Below are 20,279 nucleotides of genomic sequence, written 5' to 3' on the forward strand. Positions count from 1 at the left end.
TCAACTGCAACATGCATGTATGTTGGCTTGACTGAAAAAATTCTTTATGGACCTGCCTCTATATATGCTGAAAGTTTAGAGGTGATTATAGATGAATAAGACCGTATTGTCTGTGTGTAATTTCCCATGTACTATGATGGTGCAGCCTTTTAATAATAGTAATAAATCCTAGCTGTTCCAGCTGTTTTTGTATTGTTTGGAATCTGTTAACTCCTCTTTTAAGCTCTTCATAAGATGAGCAAAGCTCCCAGGTGCACTATTGCATTTATGTGGAGAACTTAAACAAAACAGACAACTGCACTGTTTCGAGGTTTCTCTCTTTTGTTCCATTCTTGGTGAAAATTATTATTTTTTTATATTGGCAGAATAAAAATAGTAAAGTACTGAAATTATAACATGGCAGATACTTTAAAAAATAGTTAAAATTGAGAGTAAATGAGGGAAGGAGAAAATGCTGTTTGGAATTATTCTGAACTGAGGAATTCTTCTTGGCTTTTTGTTTCAGAAAGGCTGGTAGAAAGTCTCCGGTTGCCACAGGTGCCCACCCTTCATTCCCAAGTGTTCCTGTTTTTCAGAGTATTGCTTTTAAGAATGTCTCCACAGCATCTTACCTCACTTTGGCCAACCATGATCACTGAACTGGTGAGTTGCAGCTGGCATTCATTATTTGGAAGGCTGGTGCATATCTGAGACACAGCCTCACTCCTCCTCAATATTTTTAAGACAATCTCTTCTAGAGATTGTGCATGTAAATGTACAATGTACACAAATTGAAAGCTGACTTATTTTCATAGTCCTCATGTCTGTTTTTTGCAAACAAATTGAATATCTGTTGTCTTACACTATTTAAACTGTTCAGCTGTCTCTTGAATTAAATTTGCATTTGCTCTCATAGTTCCCTACTGACTCCTGCTTAAATTTCTCCTTATGTACGTGTACCCTCTCCACCATTCCCACTCCTGCTTTTCTTTCATAGTGTCCCTGTTTCTACTTTCCTGGTCACTCAGCCTTCTTCCTCCAGCAAAGGGGATGGGAGCCTGGGTAAAGGAGTTGGAATCTGTGTTGTATTGGCAGTTGATGGTCATTCAGATCATATTGTGGCTAAATTTATTGACTAGATTTATACAAGGCTTGACTCAGATTTTTTTTTTTCTTTCTCTTGTTTTACCCTGCATAACAGAACAGTAAAAGCATCTGTTTTCAGAGCTGCTACTGGGGAGTCTCCAGTGTTGGTTGTTTGACACCCTCTTGTGGGTTTCAACTTTGGCAATGGGAATGGAGGAGAGTGGTTGGTGTATCCTGTGATCCATTTAGCCTGTTATCCAAGGAGTTACCAAGGGACTGGATAAGACAGATAGTAAATCAGAGTCATTGCTGTGATGATTCTTTTTTTTCTATCTGCAAGTGCCTAACCTAGCCCTTGTTTAACTACAGATCCAAGCAATAGAAGGAGAAAAGCTATATAAAATATTTTAAAGATCAAGTGTATTGTTTTAGCAATAGATGCATTTCATTTTAACCTGTCAATAGTATAAGTACTAGAAAAACTATTCTACTTAGTGTGGCCTTCTGATTTCTGTGCTGTCCCCTGGCCTTTACACAAGTACCACAGTCTTGGAACTACTTTCAGTCAACAGGACTGTGTTGCTTCTGGGAATTCACACCTGAGCTTTAGGGTGGCAGTGTCAGGGGGTTATTTCATCATCCAGGAATGGAAATAAAGCTACAAACAGTTTGTCTAAGACACATTACTCAGGCCTTCCTATAGCGTTTTCCTGAGTCACAGTCTATTAAAATATGATATTAAAATGTAGCATTTGATCTTCAGGTGCAAGTGTTTTTACTGATGGAACAGGAGCTCACTGCCGATGAAGACATTTCCAGGTAAACTTTGTAACAGTCCCTTTGGCATGCTTGATGGGGAACTGAGTCATTCTTTAGAATAATGGGTCTTAGAAAGAGTTGATGAGCTCAAATGAGAAGGACAAATAAAGGGTAGCAGTCTAACTGCAGTACCAGGGACATACTGTTCAGGACAAAATAAAAGAAGTCCCACAGATTGCTCATAAGTCACTAAGCTAAATTATACAAGTGTGTGAGTTCTTACAGAGTCTTCCTGGCTAAAATGACTCTGCTGCTGCAATTAAATTATTCACAGCATGACTTTATACCTTTTCTGTATCATACACTTACTCTAAATAAGACCAATTTTTTGTCTAAAAAATGTAGTTTCTTCTAGTATTAGAAAGACATAAAAGTGAGGTAGGTGGTTTTTTTTGTTTCGTTGTCCATTTTTATCCCATCTGCCTGCTGCACAGTGTGATCTAATTTCAGTCAATGCTAGCAGCAGAGGCAGATTTCTCAAATGAGCCAGACTTATTTGCCCAAGTCTTGGTCACTTTTTTCCTAGATTCTCTTTGTTTATTTGAAGAATTTTCCCTCAAATAAGGTAATATTGATATGATCGGCAAATTTAAACTTTGTCTTAATTTGGATGTCTGATGGGAATAAGATACAGGGCAACATGTTTTATTGTATATTAACCTTTTATCACACACACACACACACATATATATATATATATGCATACAGAACTCTGCCAATAGCACAGGCTCACAGTGTTCTGGTTTGATTTATGAATTCAGGATTAAGCTGGTAAATAGAATTGTGTGTTTGTAAAGGCAAGTAAGAAAGATAAAGTTTCCATTGTGGCAGAAGGTTGTTATGACTCACCTGCCTGCCCTGATTTGCTTCAGAACTTCTGGCCCGTCTGTTGCTGGTCTGGAGACGACTTACACAGGTGGCAATGGTTTCTCCACATCCTACAACAGCCAGAGGTGGTTGAACCTGTATTTGTCTGCTTGTAAATTTCTGGACTTGGCCCTAGCTTTACCATCTGAAAACCTGCCTCAGTTCCAGATGTGAGTAGAAGAAACTGTCATTTAAGTTTTTGGATGTTTGTCCCTGCCTCTTGGTAAAATTCTGGTGTATAAAAATCTGTTTTCCTACTGCCTTTCTTTCTTTGGACTTCACCCAGGGCAGCCTATAATAGTTCGTTCCCTCACAGTGTCTGAGTGGCCTCCAGGGGAAATAATGCTGCTCATCAAATTAATTCAGGGTGGTTTGATTTAGCCTGTGGCAAGAGATTCTCCACACTTGTGAGCTAATCAGTAGTAGTGATTTACTCAAGTATTCTATTTCTAAAGTACTTAGTTGCAGTAATGCCTAAGAACTCAAAATACACCCACTCTCAGTGACTAATGCATGAGATCAGAAGACTGCATGTCATCTCAGCATGACTTGCTTAAATTACTCCTGCATGATCTGTCTGGAAGATGTGGCAACAAAACTGCTTAAAAAGGGGACCCCATGGGTTTTTCTTGGTCAGTAGCGTTCACATGTGCAAAATGCTTCCTCAGTGCCTCTGCAACCCTGTTCCACTGGAAAAGAATGAATGCAAAACAACTTAAATTTGCTGAAGATCCTGGAAATGAGAGACCACCAAGGACAAAAGAAAGTATCTTGTCTCTTCCTTTACACTGCACAGTGGAGACTGTACGAGAGCTGCTGCCCTAACACAGCTCTGTAGGCATTTGGTCACCCCTAGTTATTCTGTTGTTTAAAAGACACTCAGTGTGAGTCAGAAGATGGAAGGACTTGCACACACAGTGCCAGTCTGTGCCCTGTAGTATTTCTGGATTTCTAAAGCTAATGTTGAAGGTTCCTTCATTTATTTTATTTTATGGGTATTTGGCTCATAATTCTTGTCCAGTTCTCCAAGCTGTCCTAATCCCTGCTATTAGTCAATCTAGTTTTATTAAGATTATTACTGTGCATTTCTGAGAAGACAAAAGTTGTGCTGAATCATACTGGTTTTTATGGAGTTCTCATGGAGGCTTGGATTGAAGTTTTAAGGACAGAAATTTTGATTTCCTTTATATTTATAATAGAAGTAGCCAGTCCTTGCATGCAGTAAGGTGCAGGTAACAGAATGGTCCTCTTGGTCTCACTGGCCTATGAATAGGTAAAATAAATGAGTTTTTGTTATCAGCATGGTGTACTGAGAACATTTTGTGTGTACACATTGCAAATGTGCAGCAAAATTTCAGTAATTTATATTTTTTTGTAATTCAGAACTGCTTTCAGTTCTCTTGCACACAATGAGAATGTGAATACCACTGGTTTTAGCTTCTCTGCTTTATCTTGCTCTTGGCATCCTTAAATAAGAAACTCTAAAGGAAAAATGCAAGGCCACATTACCTCCTGCTTTTCAGAATGTGCCTTTCTCATTCTTTCTTGTCAAAGACTAATGTTCCCTTATGAGGGTATGATTTGGGTTTTTTTTCCCACTCCTTGTCTGATACTTCACTAGATTTCCTTATCCACTCATATTTTTTGATCCAGCAGAAGAGCCTGCATGTTCAGTAAGGATAATGTCTGCTTTTGTTATCTCATGACAGGTATCGTTGGGCTTTTATTCCAGAAGCATCAGATGATTCAGGCTTGGAAGTACGAAGACAGGGTACACATCAGAGGGAATTCAAACCGTATGTGGTCCGTCTGGCAAAACTGCTGCGCAAAAAGGCAAAGGTATGTTGCTTTCTTCCAGTTCTTTTCTTTACACTGAAAGGTTTCCTGTGCAGTAACACACAGCAGTGTTTCCATTTGGGTATTTTACTTTATCTTAACAATGAAGAATGGGAAGGACTTTATCTGGTGTGGGAGGTTCCCACTGAAGTAATCTCGAGTCAGCATCAGGCAAAAGCCACATGTAGTTATAGAAGACAAACAAACAAACCCGAACCCCAAACCAAAACAAACAGACAACAGAAAAACCCCAAACCTGCCATGGTCAAAAAAAAAGACTACGGTCACAGTCTTTGGATTTCCCAAGTAAAAGTATTATTTTTGTAAAATGTAAAATATGCTTCATTTTCTAATATATTTTAACATAAAATCACTTTCAGATAGCCAGTCATATATGTAGATACTAGTCTAACTACCTTTTGAAGTAGAAAAGCATTTTTGTTAATAATAATCATATTTAAATATTTTAAAAACTGAGACTGTGTGTGGGAGTGGGGGTGGGTTTCTTCCTTGAAGCTGCTACGATGAATGGAAGAAGGCAGAGGTCAGTAGCAACAGTTCTGGGGAAATCTTGGCTGCACAGTTTGTAGAGTGGGAGCAGAACTAGGGTTGTCATGTTGCGTGAGGTATATTAAAACCTCAGTTTGGGTGAGGCAGAGGCCTAATCCGCTAGTGAAGCTGATGGAAGCTGCCCAAGCTTTGTCCCAGGGAGAGTCCTGCTGCTGCCACAAAGTAAGACCACTGCTGCCACATGCATTGCTGCTCCTGCTGTGAGGACAGAGCCCCCATGAGCAGGCACTTCAATGGCAAAGGTTGCTGGTGGGCCAGAGAAGCAGGGAGGAAGTGCAAAGCCATGTGGGAGAAAGCTTTGAAGTTTTATTCTCAGGTTTTCCTCCAAATAGATGGCATGGTCTGGGCTGTAACACCGGCAGTTTGCTGCAGCTACTGCATTTACAGTCTCCAATGAGTGTTTTTACATAGTAAAGAAACTACTGCTGAGATCCAAGTGGCTACATAAAGCTTAGGGATAACTTAGTTGCAGGAAGATCTGAATTATTCGAGCAAGCCTCATACCTATAGGGGATAAAACAAGTATCTGAAGCGTATCTGCATTCTTCATTTTATCATTTTTGAACCATGAAGATGAGAGTAAATTTCTCTTCTTGCATTTATAAAGGAATGATCAGTTTTAACTGACTGCTTATCATCACTCATAGCCTCTAACCCTGGTGTTCAGTGTAGTGTGCTGTATCTGTTAGAAAGTTGTCACACTCCAAGTGATCTCTGTGCATGAATTATAAAGCACGTATGATGTGTAAGATATGCATGCTTATGGTAAGTACTGTACATTGAGATAGATTTCTGAAATCAGAACTTCCACAATATGCTTCAAGAATATAGAAAACTTCCTGGAATTTCTGGAACCCCCTAGTCACGGCAGCAGTTGCACACTGAACTGTAGGTAGGTGTATGATGATGAGATAAACATGAGGTAATGAATATTGGCCTACTTTATGCAGAGGAGAATATTGTTGCATATAGCTATGGGGTTTTCTTAGAAAATAACTGATATGAGCAAAATGGAGTGTATCTTAATTTTCTTTCAGGGCACTCTGACTAATGCTTAGATTCATGTAGTACAGTGTTGCTCAGGCTGTGTTATCTGAGGGGAAACATGCTTAAAAACCTCCTTCAGCACTGCTGGAAATAAACAGAAGAACAAACTGGCAGTACTGTTTCTGTCTAATAGCGTCTTGGCCACACTAGCTCGAGTCTGCCATTTCTGGATCATGCACTCATTTGGGGCGGGTGATTTTTCTAGCACCCAACCAAGCAACTGCACGGCCTTCACGGCAAAGTATTATTTTCATATCTGAAATGCAGTCTGAAAGTTCTCCTCTTTCCTTCCACAGGACAAACAGGAGGACTTTAAGACGGTGGTTTTGGAGGGAATGGAGATGGCCAAGCATCAGGTGAGGGTGGCCTTTGATGCTTGAGTTGTGAAACAAGCTCACCATAATAATACCATCACCTCAAGGCCCTGGGCGCTATTTAGCCTTCAGTAAGAACTGAGAGAGATCAGATTTGTTGTAGAACAAAGCTGAGAGATTTTTGAAATGAAAGAATCATAAGTACCCTTATTTTTATAGATAACTTAAAAACAAATTTAAGTTGATTTCCTATATGAATTAGATTACAAAAAGCTACTGTTACTTCTAAGAAGAATTATGATCACAAATCATGATAAAATTAAATTGTAAAATAATTTTTGTCAAACACCAGGTATGGAACACACAATCCCTAATCAGGGTCTCTGTCAAGTTAACTGTTGTTTTAAGTATCTGTGGAATTAGTGGTGTTTGCTTAGCAGATAACAGCCATGAGGAAATGGCTTGGATTGGGTTGCATTTCATTGCTCAGAGAGTCAGTATTTGCACGTGCGCCCCATTTGTTTGGGTGGTGTGTAACACCGACACCTGCTGTGTGCTGGAGGCAGTTTGTGCTCACTGCTGGGTAATGCTGAGCACAGTACAGAACCAATATGGAGAAGCTTCTCTTCTGTGAATCCAATGAGAAGTTTTTAAAGGAGAAACTCTAAAAACTAGTAGCTTCATTAAAAGAAGGAGGCATCAACAACTCCTTATGTATTGGAAATTCAGTCTTCCCTTTTTTCTGGTTCAGTGCGAGCTTTTCCTTTCTGGAGACTTGTAGAGCTGGAAGAGTGATCTCCTGTGGCAGGAAGCCAAACCACCAGATTAAAATATTATATACAACCATATTGAATTTTAACCAAATTGGGTTTTGTGAAATAAGTGTCATGTAGGCTCCTGGATTGCAGGAGCTGCTTCATTTAAAGGGTAAAACCTGTATTTGCTGAAGAATCATCTCGTGAAGAAAATCTGTTTGCTCAAGGCTGTGCAGTCAGTTAGTCTTACCTTGCATTCTGCTCCCACTGCTGTTCTTTCCCCCTCATTCTGCTTTCATTACCAAGCCTATTCTGCAGGAGCTCTGCAACTTGCAGGGGTCTCGGACTCCCGCTTCTGCCACAGGCACTGCCAGGGCAGTGGGACAGAGGTGCTGGTCAGGGGTGGATCAGGAGGTGGCTCTCCTTGGTGGGGCCTTTGTGCTTCTTTTCTCCTTTCTCACAGAATAAAATCCAGTATTGCTGGAATTCTACTTCATGGTAGAAACTTTCCTGTACTGGTTTGTCAGTAACAGTACAAACAAGGTGTTTCTAGTGGTGATAGTACCTCATTGTCTAGATTTAAATATGTTTTTTGACTCAAAGAGAAAAAGGAAATGAGTGAAGACTACCATATAAGCACCAGAATGTTGGTGCTCAGGTATTTCAGTACACAGGTATTTAAGGCAACCCTAAACAGGGTTAGAGCAGTGTGCTGATACTGCCGGTGAGCATCTGGTATGTGACTGCTGCCTTTGCTTGTGGGGTTCCTGAAATTCCCTCCCTTGAAATTTTCCCATGGAATGGAAGGAGCATAACTGAGTTCTTCTGAGAGCATGTAATGAGTAACTGAACCATTTCTCTTTGAGGACAACTTCAAGTGTTTCTCAGAACCTCAGTGTGTGTTCTGATACTAAAACCAGCATTGCTTTTGCTGTTCCTGAAAACTCTGAACTCAAGCTGCAAAGTGAAAATGCTTCGTATGTATTTTAACTTCCTCTGGGGTTTATCATCACTGATGCTGGCAGCAGGGTGAAGTGTGAGTGTCACCAGAGAGGAGCCTGCTTATGAAAGCAAAGCAGCTGAAGTAGCTCACAACTTCCCCAAGCAGCCAATGCTGGCTGTCACCAGTTCGGGCCATTTGTGTTATCCCATGGGGTGCTGCACCAGGAGCAGCTCTGCAGGGCAGCATGGCGGGGACTACCTTGCTTTGGGACAGCCCTGGGATGAGGTGTTGGACTCAAATGCCCACTGCAACTGGCTGATCGACTGCCACCTGTACACTCCCAGCCACTGCTTCTGCAGGGTGTGGTGAGCAAGGGATCTGCTTCGGAAGCTGCACTCCAGCATATGCCTTGTTGATAGGACAAATACTTTTGGAATATAGGAAAATACTTTATTACACATTACTCTTTTACTTTTACCTGTGCTTTTTCTGTTTTGTCCTGTATTATTTGCCATGTCTCTGTGTTTACAGAAAAACCCGGAGGAGGACGGCTCAGGGAAAACACTAAGTTGGGAACCAGGTCACTTGCTTTTAACAATCTACACCGTTCGCAGCATCGAGCAGCTTTTGCCTTTCTTCAACGTACTCAGCCAAGTTTTTAACAGCAAAGTCACAAGCAGATGTGTTGGACACTCAGGGAGCCCTGTCCTTTACCCCAGCTGTTTTCCGAGTAAGGACATAAAAATGGAGAACCTCAAGACCTTCTCCAGCAAAGCAAGACAAAAGATAGAAGAAATGGTTGAGAAGGATTTTCTTGAAGGTGTCATAAAATCATGAACCAAACTGGTACTACGCAGCCTATGTGAAATGTAACTATTTAAATGAAATACTGTATCTTTCCCAGGTGTATAGTATTCTTTTCTTACTTTGTATGTAATGAAATACTTAATGTTGTATTTAAGTTAAATATTTGTAAATAAGAGAAAAGTTCTGGATGTGGCCTGAATCAAGTTTAAATATTGGTGGCTCATATTGATTATGGTGCCTACTATTTGCAGTAAATGTTTTGTTGTCTTGAGTTCTGTCTTTAAAAAAAAACTAAAAAAAAATACAAGGTGCACATTTTTTCAATTTGTTTCCAGTTTATTTCTGTCTTTCTTTTTTAAATATATTAGAACTTGTGCTTATTTAATAATCTGGAAAATGCCATTATGTCAGGAGTTAATACAGGACTACAAGAACAACGTCAGAGGTAGACACCCTGAATCAAAGTAAGCTGAGGAGGACACTTGTGTGTTTAAAACACTACATCCCTTGACCCAGCCCCTTCATGGTGCTGGGCAGCAGTAAGGGCCACAGAAGACAAACTTGTCTCTGTCCCTTCCCTCTTAAGTGTGATTATAAATACTGTTACTGCAAATCACTTTCTAATTAATTTCACAAAGTATCTAATGAAGATAATATTGCAATAATAAGTTATTATTTGCAAATGTTCTTTTTTATTTTATTGTTTCCCCCTCGAACTGAGGTAAACTGAATCTGGAGACTAGTGACAGCCTGTGCCTTATGCTGTTTGCCCACAGATGACTGGGCTGCTGTGGGAAGGTGGGGATGATGTTCCTGCAGCAGGGACTATGCTGCAGCCACTGTAAGCACAGTCACAGCAGAGCTCCAGTCATGCAGCCATGGCCAGTGCTCTGAGTGTGCAGGAGCTGGATTTCAGGCACAATGTGACAATGAATTAAGCTGGGCTGGGGCAGATTTCCTTCTAGGCATGGCCATGGCCTGTCAAGAACTTAGACAAACTTGGGGAGGGGAACATTCAGCAGCAAGTGCTTCTCATTAAGAGGTAAGTTGCTAAAGGAGGTAAAGAATAAGTGGAAAAATATTCTGTTCAGTTCTGATTAATGCTTGTTACTCCCAGGAAGGGTTGGGTACGTGCACAAGAGCACATGGTAAAAAAAGTAATATTAAAAGATAAGCAAAGCTGTGTAATTTAACTGCTGTTGTATCATTCATTATATAGGCTGGGGTGGTGCTCCCTTTCCACCAGCGAGGTGGTAAACGGCCAGGCTTACTTCGTGGGCGAGGGCATCCGCATTCTCCTGTGGAATGTTGGAAAACTTAGTTATGCTGCTGTCACCACGAGAAGGTTAGACCAAATATGTGATATTAAGGCAAGCACTTTCCTGCAAATGCTGTGCTCCCTGTATTGCTCCATCTGCCACTGCCATCATGCTGGCAGGGAGAAGCAGGCCAGAGCATGTGAAGGAGGTAGAGCAGGACCACTGCTTTTACTGTCAACTTTAAGTTCAGACGTGGACTAACTTAACAGCAGCAAGAATTTTTTTTCTATTTTGCCTCTTATGAAATCATGCAATTAGGCAGTGCTTTGGTAACTTTCTTCTTAACCCTGAGATCTCAGAAAGCTTTTCAAAATCATCTAGTGTCAAATCTGCCTTTATAAACACATTTTCCTTTTAAAGATCAACATTGAGAACATGAAACATTACTTTTCTAAATAAAAGAAAATCCAAAGAGCCTTTTTGTGATCATTAAGTCTTTTTTTCCAAATTTGGCATTTGTTAAGTGTGATTAAATGAGAAGTATGTAAGCATACTACTTCTGTCACCCCATGCTAAGGAGAACATTGTTTCACATAAACAAGATGTTTAAGCACTGACCTGTGTGTCTGCTTCAGCGTATATTCTGACGACATCCTCTGTTCCTGATGGACGGACAAAAGCTCGTGACAGCTTGTACTTCTTCACAAGGGCATCAATTTTCTCCTGCAGTCCCGGAGGTGTAACCGCACGTCTTTCTGCATCCGTTGTGTCAATAACACGCCTGTCTGCAACCTGCGCCATCAGAAACAATTTATTTGTGTCGTGGATAAGACATAAATTCAGGTTTCCATCTGTTGTGTTGCCTGAAGAAGAGTTCAATTTGAGAGTTATTAAAGGGCTACTCAAACACTTGGGATCCCTAGGATCCCTGCTCAGCATGTATTAACCATGACAGGGCTCAGCTGCTCAGTTTGGAAAAGGGTCAGTTCTGAACATGCCTCCTTGGTCAGACTCTGAAGTGAAGCTGCAGCTTCTCCCAGTAGATCAGAAAGCTGAAATTCTCTCCTCTGGTTAATTTAAAGCCCAGAGCTTCCTTACTTTGTCTAACAGAATGCTACCACATGGCAGCCTGTTCTGCTCAAGCTCTTTGAATACTGGAGAGGATAAAGAAGCAAGAGCTTGAACATTCAAGTTATAAAAAGTGGCACAGCAAGAAAAATCCAGCAAGCTGCCCAGCAAGCAGGGCCCTTAGAAAAATGGGATTTTTCTAATTTGAAAGTTAAGAAGGAAATTCTAGGCTAAAATTTGAAGAGTTCTGCTCAGGTTTTTCCATTTAACATAGTTAGCTATTATTTCATCATTTTTGTAAGTTGTATTTTTATCTTAGTCCAAGTCAAATTCTGGTCCCTCCTCTGGGTCATTTCATGGCTTGTTTGGCCTACTTCTGCCCTTGAATGGGCTGTTTCAGCTTAAAAATAAGCTTATCTAAATATCTGCAGACACAAGATGCTGCTGTAACCTGAGCCAGCATGGTGTGTAACTCACCTGAACTTTGAGCAGCCGATTGGGAAGGTCAGTGTAGAGGGCATCCCACTGTTGCACAGTCAGACCTTTCAAGGCCAGGATTGCTTCAATAACCAGCATGTCTGAGATGGCATCGCCAACAGTCTGTTAACAGAAAGGGAAGAAACACTGGAGCGATCAACAGTGAAGAAAGGAAGGCAGGATTTGATCAGTAAGCTTCCAGCTGAAGAGTGCAAGTACAGCCAGGTCAACTTGCCCAGTGTAGCTGAGCTTGGTTGGTTTGGCTGCAGGGGGAGGAATGTTGGTTTTGTTGCCCATACCACGCTGCCCCTGAGGTAAGAACAGCAGCAGATTTCTACAGCTCTGCCAAGGGCAAGTGATAGTCCTCACCTCTCCTAAGGAGGACTGGCACCTCACCGCTGTTCAGGGGCCTCTGGCACTACCACAGACAAATAACATCTGTGCTAAGACACAAAGTCTGAGGGCTGTGTGGATCCAGGCACTGGAACACCCCCATCCTCCCGTACCATATAACTTAGTGAAAAACTTCAGCCAAAAGATTACTGCTTGTTGAATCATGAACAAGTCACATCCCAGCACTAGGTTCCCATGCTATCCCACTCCCTCTATGTCCTGCAGCCAGCAGACTGCACCAGATAAAAGCATTCTGCAGCCACTCATGAGAAAGTATCACATCTTTCTAAAGACTTGTCCCACCCTCCTCTTCTTGGCCCCTTCTATCATGGCACCTGACTCCCTGCTCCAGCAGTCCCCAGCAGTAGCCTGACAGGAACTCACAAACAGGATTAGCCTCATGACTGCCAACATAGCCATTCATTTCTCTCAGTTTTTACCTGATTAATCAGGTCAATCATGTTTTCAAGCACCTTTGCTGCTTCTCTTTTCTCATCATCCTTCTCCTCTTTCACCAATTGTCTTATTTTAGTTTCAGCAGATTTACTAAATAATACCTGGAATAAAAAGATGAGAGCTTGTCACGATCAAACCAGGATATGTGCAGCAACAAGGAAAAAATTTTTACTATCTAAGCCCAAATAACCATCGTTAATATTTGCTATCATGAATTCCCATGCCCACATAAACCACAGAGAACCTATGCATTACATGGTCACACTTACTGTACCATGTCCATTCGCCTCGAAATAAACACCAACATCAAACTCCTGGGCCTTGTGATGCAAGTGTTTCACTCCTGTTTTGACACAGTGCACAGGTACCTGCAGCCCAAGGATATGCAGAGAATGACAATGATGTTACAGACTGTCCTCAGAAGGTGGGAACTGCAGGTCAAGTGAAATGCAGGAACTGAGCACCAACCTGGATAGACCTGGATAGACTGTTACAAACTAACCCATGTTTCACAGCAACTGACTCCGCAGAGCTAATATTGTCCACTATTTCTGCAGACCCAATTAAAAAAGATTTCATTTATTCAAATGTAAATAAAGGCTAATTAAAGAAATCAAGAAACAAACTCCAAAGCTAGAAAAACCCAATTCAGCTTATGGCTTCAGGGAACACAACAGATTTCTATGCAAACAGAAATAACACCCCTGCTCAACTTCTGTAGTGAACAACATTTAGCTTGTCACAGAAAATTAAACTCAGTGTCAAAGTATCAAGGAGCCTTTACTAACTCACTTTGCTGCAAAGTTATGAAGTCCTCAGCTTGTTCGAGAAGGAAAAATGGATTTTAACATTTTTAAATTAGTGAAAGCTGACTGGAACTTTTTCAGCTTTGCTCTCTTGGGTCTCCTTTGCCACCAAGAATTTAGTCAGTACTGCAGCTTTGAAGGAGTAATTTATTTTCACCCAAATAAAGTTTTCCAACAATCATGTTATAGAAGCATTTATTTTAAAAGTAAACAAATTTGTATTAAGTAACATTTGCAGGAAACTAGCAAGGAAAAATATGGAGAATACCTTTAGTGTTTCCTCGAGGTAGCGTGTCGAACTCCCATTGGCATACGCTGTTTGTACCACGGCCATCTCGAAGTTCTGTCTCACCTGAGCAAACCAAGAAGCCAAGTGCTTTAGTGTACTATGGGCCCATAGCCAAACAAGTAGGATAAACTGAAGAATAATTAGAATTGGTAAACATACACTTAAAACTCCTGGGCATCAGAGGAAGGCAGGAGCTCACAGAGAACTTTTTATGTTTAAAACAACACGAATTCTGTCCAAGTCTTTGTATATCCTGTTTTGTTTTTTCTTGTGGCTGGCTGAAGCAGCTCTCCAAGCTCAGACTTTCCCAACTGCTTTTTCAGATTCAGTTAGCTCTGTGCACAGGCCAGACACATGGCATTACATGAGGCCACATACACAAGCAGTAAAGTCAAAGCTTCCAGTGCAAAGTAAGCACAGGCTGGTGGCAGGCAAGTTCTCCTCACTGGCCAGCTTCTCTGACACAGAAATGAACTGATCTCTGAGAAAACAAAACCAGGCTGCCTTGTCTAGGTTCAGTATCATAGACACTGAGTCCAAGAGGACTTCAGCAAAAAAAGAAAAGCTTTTTCTCTCTATCCCTTGTGTGGAGAGGATGTTATGTGGTTTGGGAATGATAACACACAAACCCTTGACTCCCACAGCCAAGTTCCTCAGACTCTTTTATGCTTTAACATATGAAGTGAATGGTGGCACTTTAGTTTGTAAAGTTACCTTGGCAAGAAGTTCTTTAAGGAAGATACTAATTAAAGTTGCTATTTTATCTCCATCAATTAGGTGAAAGTGGCCGGTTGCATCCTTATAGTAATAAACAATTCTATCTGCATCGCCATCAAAGGAGCAGCATCTCTCATTGGGCTTCATGTCTAGCCCTAGTGCACACACAGTTACAAATGCAAGTTAGAGACAGAAAAAACCACAAAGTGCTCAAATTAGTCCCACAGTGGATCTCATAAGGAAATTAGCTCTGTGAACACACAAAAATAACACTCAGACTGAGAGACATGTAACAGGGAATCTGTACTGAATGGCAACTGAAGTGCATATTCAAATCAAAAATACAAATACTAACATCAAAAACGCAGGTTCTCTAAACATTAATGATAAGACACCTTCTCCTCAGACATGTATGAAAAGCAGTCCCAGAACTACTGCGTATAGTCACATCTCTAAAATTCGGAAATAAGGGTTGAGTATCAGTGGTGGCACAAGGTTAAAAACCTTGCAGCAGCAGAACACCCACCCCTTATTTTACACACCCAGTCACCAGCAAGAGGACATCCATACACCACAGACAGACCATACACCACAGACAGACCATACACATCACCTTCAGACAGAGGCAAGTCGCTGTCCCCCACTGCACGGCAAAGCGAGCCCATGTTTGCTGTGACACCTGGGGCCCTGCCTGACACCTGGGCAGGAGCCTGAGGCAGCGAGTGGCAGCTGAGTGGCCTTAGCTGGACATGGGCACACACAGCCAGCCCTCCCTCACTGCTCCTCTGAGCAGGGTGTGGCACGCTGTGCAGCCCTGAGGGTGGAGACAAACTATATCCAGGCAGAGGAGGGCTCTGGGGCCATGTCACTGCACTTCCCTGCTCATGGCAGGTCCTCTGTGTACTCTGTACTGCACCCTCCAAGACAACAATTAATTATTTTTCCCTTGCATCAAGAAATGCTTTTCCTCAGGAAATACTTCTGGCCTGTTTAATTTTATTCCATTCCCACTCGCCAGACCTGCTCCTCCTCTTTGATGTCTTTCCTAATGCAAGGCAAACATGCACCCCCACACCAGCAAAGCCATCGCTGAAATACAATTACAACAGGAGGTGGCACATAAATCCAAACACTGAAAAAACTACCCCTCTCCAAAGTAGCCATCACCAAGATTTCTCAGAGCTGTACAAAAAATATACAAGTGGATGTGCTGGCTATAAAATGCCTCACATTTAGTGTGCTTGATATTAAACTTACACAACAATGTATACAATGCATAAGGAGTACCTGCCTCAAAAAACTTTCCAGGCTTAATTCCAAGAGAGAAACAGTTAGGAAACAGTCCTCACTGACACAGCAATGCCACACAGAAATGAATTGCTTTAGTTAAGGTAAATCTTGCTTTTCTTTAGATGTCATAAGGTCGCATTAACCTCAGGGTCTACTTCTCAGAAACTGCAGCTGGCCATTCTCTAGGCTGGTTTGAGAGTCCCCCAGGAACCCAGCAGGGAGCTCCTAAGGACATGCTGCATCCTGTGCCTCCTTCTTGGAAAAAATATTTTAGTACACAAGCAGACAAAAATTGGCCACCTTGGTGACACCTTGCTCTTCAGAGCACAGGAAATTATACCCCAAACCTTGCCTGTTTCTTCTCCTGCTTGCCTGAAGTGATACAGGGCACTAAATCCCAGTGCCAGTGAGGTCCTGAAGCCAAAGCATGAGGTAATGGCAACTGCAACATTTAACAAGCTGAGACTCCCCATGACTTTAAACAGGAAGCTGATACCACCTAACTAACCCTTCAGAAAAATCAGATAATTTGTTTCAGTGAGTGATTAGGAAAACCCATTTTCTTTTCAGAGCACAGCCCTGCACGGAAATGACCAAAGAGTCTCTCATCAGCCAGGATCCAGAGGTGACACACAATCCTCCATCCCCAGCAGTGACTGACACTGTGCTGCTCACACTGTGCTGGCATTTCTCCAGCACACAAGCAGCATGGGAAAGAGAAACCACACCATAATTTGGTGTTCAGATTTGGCAGCAGTTGCAGCGAGAATGCAGTTGTCCAATGGAGAACCCATTTTAATCTTAAATAACCTCATATCCAAACCACCCTGCTCTTCCAGTTCAGGGATTTTCTTTTATACACTTTGCAGGAAATCAGTTCAAATAATTTCCTCTCTGGTTTATGTCAGTCACTAATATGTCAATATGCCAGTCTGCTGGCATCAAGCTGTTAATTATCCCAGATCTTCTTCAGGAACTCAGAAATATGCCTGCAAACCCAGCCCACAACGTGAATGTTTCTTCATATCACAAAGGGAAGCAAAATAAATAACATTAAGCCAGTCCTGACTGATCTTTGGACTCCACCAGCTTAACATTCAGAACAGATTGTCAAACATACTTCAGCCACTCAGAGAGATATTGTACTCCTCCAAACAGTTTAACATAAACTAGAGCTGTGCCAAACCTGGCCATAGGATTCTCTCTTTCCATTGCACCAGCAGAACCATTCATGCAGTCACTAGTAAGAAATAGGGAGCACAGCTTATCTGAAGATGATGCACCCTTACCAGACCCTGCACTTTCAGGCCTGGAGAGGAGGTAAAGTGACATAAAATTACCAGCTACATACCTCTGGGTGGTTTCTGATGAACCTTCACAAAATCTGCACCACATAAATGATTGAGTTTCTCCTTGGTTCCATCATTATATATGTGAATTAGCACCTCTTGTGGAAAGTAGGGCTTCATTTCTGATAGTTTCAGGGCTCCTATTCCATTGGCACAGTCAATCTTCAGGTGCCTCTGACACTCTCCAGAGCTGTGAGACTTAGCACAGGGAAAGAAGGGGCAAAGTGAACCCTTGCCCTAGCGAAACCACAACTAGAGGCAAGCTAAATTCCAAAATTCAGGCCCAAGCAGGCTAACAATCAGAAGATAATAATTTTGTACATTTGCATGAAAAAGACAACACCCACTATTCACCTGTTTTATCAGTTCCATAAAAGCTTTGGATAGTTTTTCATAATAGCCTTCCAGCGTTGCTTTCCCATACTGCCCTTGGGTGTTTTGACAGCAGACCATGTAATGCAGCTGTGGTGTTGTCACCAGACCATAATCTAGCATGAAATAAAAGGCATAACATTCAGAAATAGAATTGCAAATTAACTGTTGATTCAAAGTTGTCCGGTATACAGACAAATGCAGTGCAGGAAATACATATGAAATTTTTGAAGTTCTGTTGCAAAAAGATGACTCCCACCCCCCCCCCCCCTTGCATTAAAGCCATACGAATACCCTGAAAGGACACTGTTACAAGCAAGAATGGAAATGTGTCTGGGCTACTGCTTTAGGCCTACATAAAAGAGTTGCATCTACATAAAAAACTTGAATCAGACTAGAACTGCAGAAGTTTAACATACCATGGTACTGACCACCCAAAACAAGAATCCCATCTATTACTGACTGGGAGAGTTTCTCGCTGCTTGGCCTGGAAAACAACAAATACAACTGATAACCTTTGCAAAGACGTTTCTGTATGGACTTGGGAAAGAGACGTGGAAGACTGTACAAACTTCCTGTCAGTAGGTTTAGACTCATAGTGAAGAAATCCATATATTTTTCTATATTGCAGGCAGTTCTCAATAAAGAAGTTTGAAAGCCAACCCCCAGGGAATTGCAAAGACAAGTAAACTGCTGAACATAGGTGGACATCCCACAGTACCCACAAAAACACCCCACATCACAATAAAGCCTCGCTCCCAGAAACAGTGATAAAAAGTTCTCGTAGCTATCAGGGCAGCTAACAGAGGAACAGCATTGGAAAACTTCTGCTTATTGCTATAATCATAAATTTAGGCATAGAAAAAGCATAATCTGGCTGCAGGGGGCAAAGCACCCCAAAAGCACCCATGAACACAGCACTGGCACCTCTATAAAAGCAGCATACACCTACAGCATTTTGTAACTACCTGGTGTCTCTACCAATAAAAACCAAAGCATCTTTGTGCAGGTTCACTTCTGCTTTTTGGCAGATCTCACTTATCACTTCCTGTAATTCTTGCTCCTCAGCATTTGCTAGTTGTGTGGCATACTCTTCCCAGGAAGGGTGCAGCATTTCTCCAAGAGGATCAACCAGTTTTATGCCATTGTCTTCCTTAATAGAAAAAAAAAGAACAAAAGATACTAAGTCTACAAGTGGGGAACTTAGTAAAACCTCTCTGAAGACAGCCAACATATGGTTCAATCACATTGCTTCTTTAAAGGTGGAGAACTGCTGAGATGCAAAAGCTTAGCTGTTTATTTAAACCTCCAACAAGGCCCCCAAAAGTACCATAACCAGCATATTAAGTAACCGACTTTTTCCCCCTTGTAATTTTGGTATGAAACTAATTTGACATTGCAATGATGTAAGGGGAGATTCAAAAAACTGCAATGCTCCACAGCAGCAATAAGTCTAAGTGCCTGATTTGTAATTGCTGCATTTGGGTGTTTACTTTTAAAACTTACAAATTTTGCTCAGAAATTCCTCCCTTCTCAAGGGTGCTCCTAGCTTGATAACATCAAAAAGTTACGTTGCAACATAAAATGTTTTCTATGTTACACCATTTCCACATAAGAAAAAATGACACTTGGGTCAGAGGGAAAAGTAACTTCAAATATGCCAGAGATCCTATTTACAGGGAGCAGGCTAAATGTGTGCTTTAAGTAGGTTCAAGTGTCTTCAGTATCTGGTCTCTCAGTGCCATGATGAGCTTTGATTCCACCAAACTGATCACATCTTTCCATCATTCTACCAAAACATTTCACATCACTCCACCAAACCGGTCACGTGTTTCAGGAAAAGGCTGATCTTACCTCAGGGTTGTGAGATGCTGTAACCATGACACCAATAGCTGCTGCCACGGCTTTGGACCTGAGGGCTGCGAGCAGGCCCATGCGGAACATGACGTGATCCAGCTGCTGGGCCTTGGTGCGAAACCCGGCAGTGCCATACTGCAGAGCCAGGCCGGTGGGCTTGGGATGTAAGGCTGAGTATTTTCTGAGGGCTTCGGGATCCATTTCTAGAGCAGGAAGTAACACAGATGCAAGTGAGAGAACTCAAGTCATTGTAATTAGTTCCACGTTTTTAACTTTGAAGCCCACAGGATACTTTAAACCACTCGTATCAAATCCCTTGGTGGGAGCGCAGCCAGGCGCAACCAGAGCGAAGGAGCCTCTACATTCCCTGTACAGCACTGGATAAAACAGAGCTCGACCAGATTTAAACAGATCACGCTCGGAGGAGGCGAGGAGATCCTGCGATTCCCGGTCGGCTGGATCCAGGGATCCCGACAACTTCCCGCCCGCTTCTCGCCGCAACATCAGCGCCCACCACGCTCGGCCGCGACCCCTCAGACCAACTCTCGATCCCCAAAGCAGCCTGTCCCCCCTCTCCAAGCCCTTGTAGGGAATCCCCCAGCAGTGTCCCCGGGACGTTTCCCTCGGGCGGCGGCTCTGCCGAGGCGCTCCGTGCGGACCCACCCGGCCACGGCCACCTGAGGCGCACAGAGCCGCCGGGACGGGCTGGGCGGGGCCGGCCGGACACGCGCCACGACGGGCGCCTCCGCAGCCGCCTCCCTGCACGGCTGATGCCCTCGGGACCCCGCGGCGCCGACGCCCGGACCCACCTGCGGGGAGGGACAGGACGGGAAGGGACGGGAAGAGACGGGACGGGACAAGCTCTCTCCGATCCCGCTGTCGCCGCGCGCCCCTCACGGAGCCGGCGCGGCCACGCCCACAGG

The 20,279-nt window shown here is 42.5% G+C and overlaps 2 protein-coding genes across 10 annotated transcripts in view; one reads left to right on the forward strand and one right to left on the reverse strand.

The window, feature by feature from the left end:
- Positions 1–9,350, forward strand: part of DOP1A (DOP1 leucine zipper like protein A) — a 61,312-nt gene extending 51,962 nt beyond the window's left edge. For 4 of the 9 annotated variants that reach the window (XM_027644753.1, XM_027644754.1, XM_027644755.1 and 1 more), the window contains 6 exons: positions 506–642; positions 1,829–1,884; positions 2,757–2,921; positions 4,461–4,590; positions 6,501–6,560; positions 8,748–9,053. In XM_027644753.1, the coding sequence (XP_027500554.1) occupies positions 506–642; positions 1,829–1,884; positions 2,757–2,921; positions 4,461–4,590; positions 6,501–6,560; positions 8,748–9,053 (854 nt within the window). Of the gene's footprint in view, positions 1–505; positions 643–1,828; positions 1,885–2,756; positions 2,922–4,460; positions 4,591–6,500; positions 6,561–8,747 lie in introns of all 9 variants that reach the window. The other 5 variants (XM_027644758.1, XM_027644756.1, XM_027644762.1 and 2 more) reach the window with 3 other exon arrangements.
- Positions 9,351–10,208: 858 nt separating this feature from the next.
- PGM3 (phosphoglucomutase 3) lies at positions 10,209–20,278 on the reverse strand. Its single transcript, XM_027644763.1, has 13 exons — positions 20,166–20,278; positions 19,354–19,559; positions 18,468–18,652; positions 17,919–17,986; positions 17,482–17,615; positions 17,130–17,325; positions 14,486–14,643; positions 13,751–13,834; positions 12,946–13,044; positions 12,661–12,777; positions 11,828–11,950; positions 10,901–11,074; positions 10,209–10,321 (listed from the first exon to the last, which is right to left on the reverse strand). Exons 2-13 carry the CDS (start codon positions 19,555–19,557, stop codon positions 10,235–10,237), a joined length of 1,629 nt encoding a protein of 542 aa, XP_027500564.1. The 5' UTR covers positions 19,558–19,559; positions 20,166–20,278; the 3' UTR covers positions 10,209–10,234.
- Position 20,279: the final 1 nt, after the last annotated feature.

The sequence above is a fragment of the Corapipo altera genome, unplaced genomic scaffold (assembly GCF_003945725.1).
Source record: "Corapipo altera isolate COAL_440 unplaced genomic scaffold, ASM394572v1 2, whole genome shotgun sequence".
In the NCBI taxonomy this organism is placed as follows: Eukaryota; Metazoa; Chordata; class Aves; order Passeriformes; family Pipridae; genus Corapipo; species Corapipo altera.

What these genes read in the sequence shown, in the direction of transcription:
- PGM3 (XM_027644763.1), bottom strand. Translation starts at nt 19,557, where the DNA reads ATGGATCCCGAAGCCCTCAGAAAATACTCAGCCTTACATCCCAAGCCC. An exon ending in TTTGGGTGGTCAGTACCATG is followed by an intron (nt 17,616 to 17,918) that starts GTATGTTAAACT and finishes ATTTCATGCTAG; the next exon opens with ATTATGGTCTGGTGACAACA. An exon ending in TCATCAGAAACCACCCAGAG is followed by an intron (nt 14,644 to 17,129) that starts GTATGTAGCTGG and finishes TGTGTGCACTAG; the next exon opens with GGCTAGACATGAAGCCCAAT.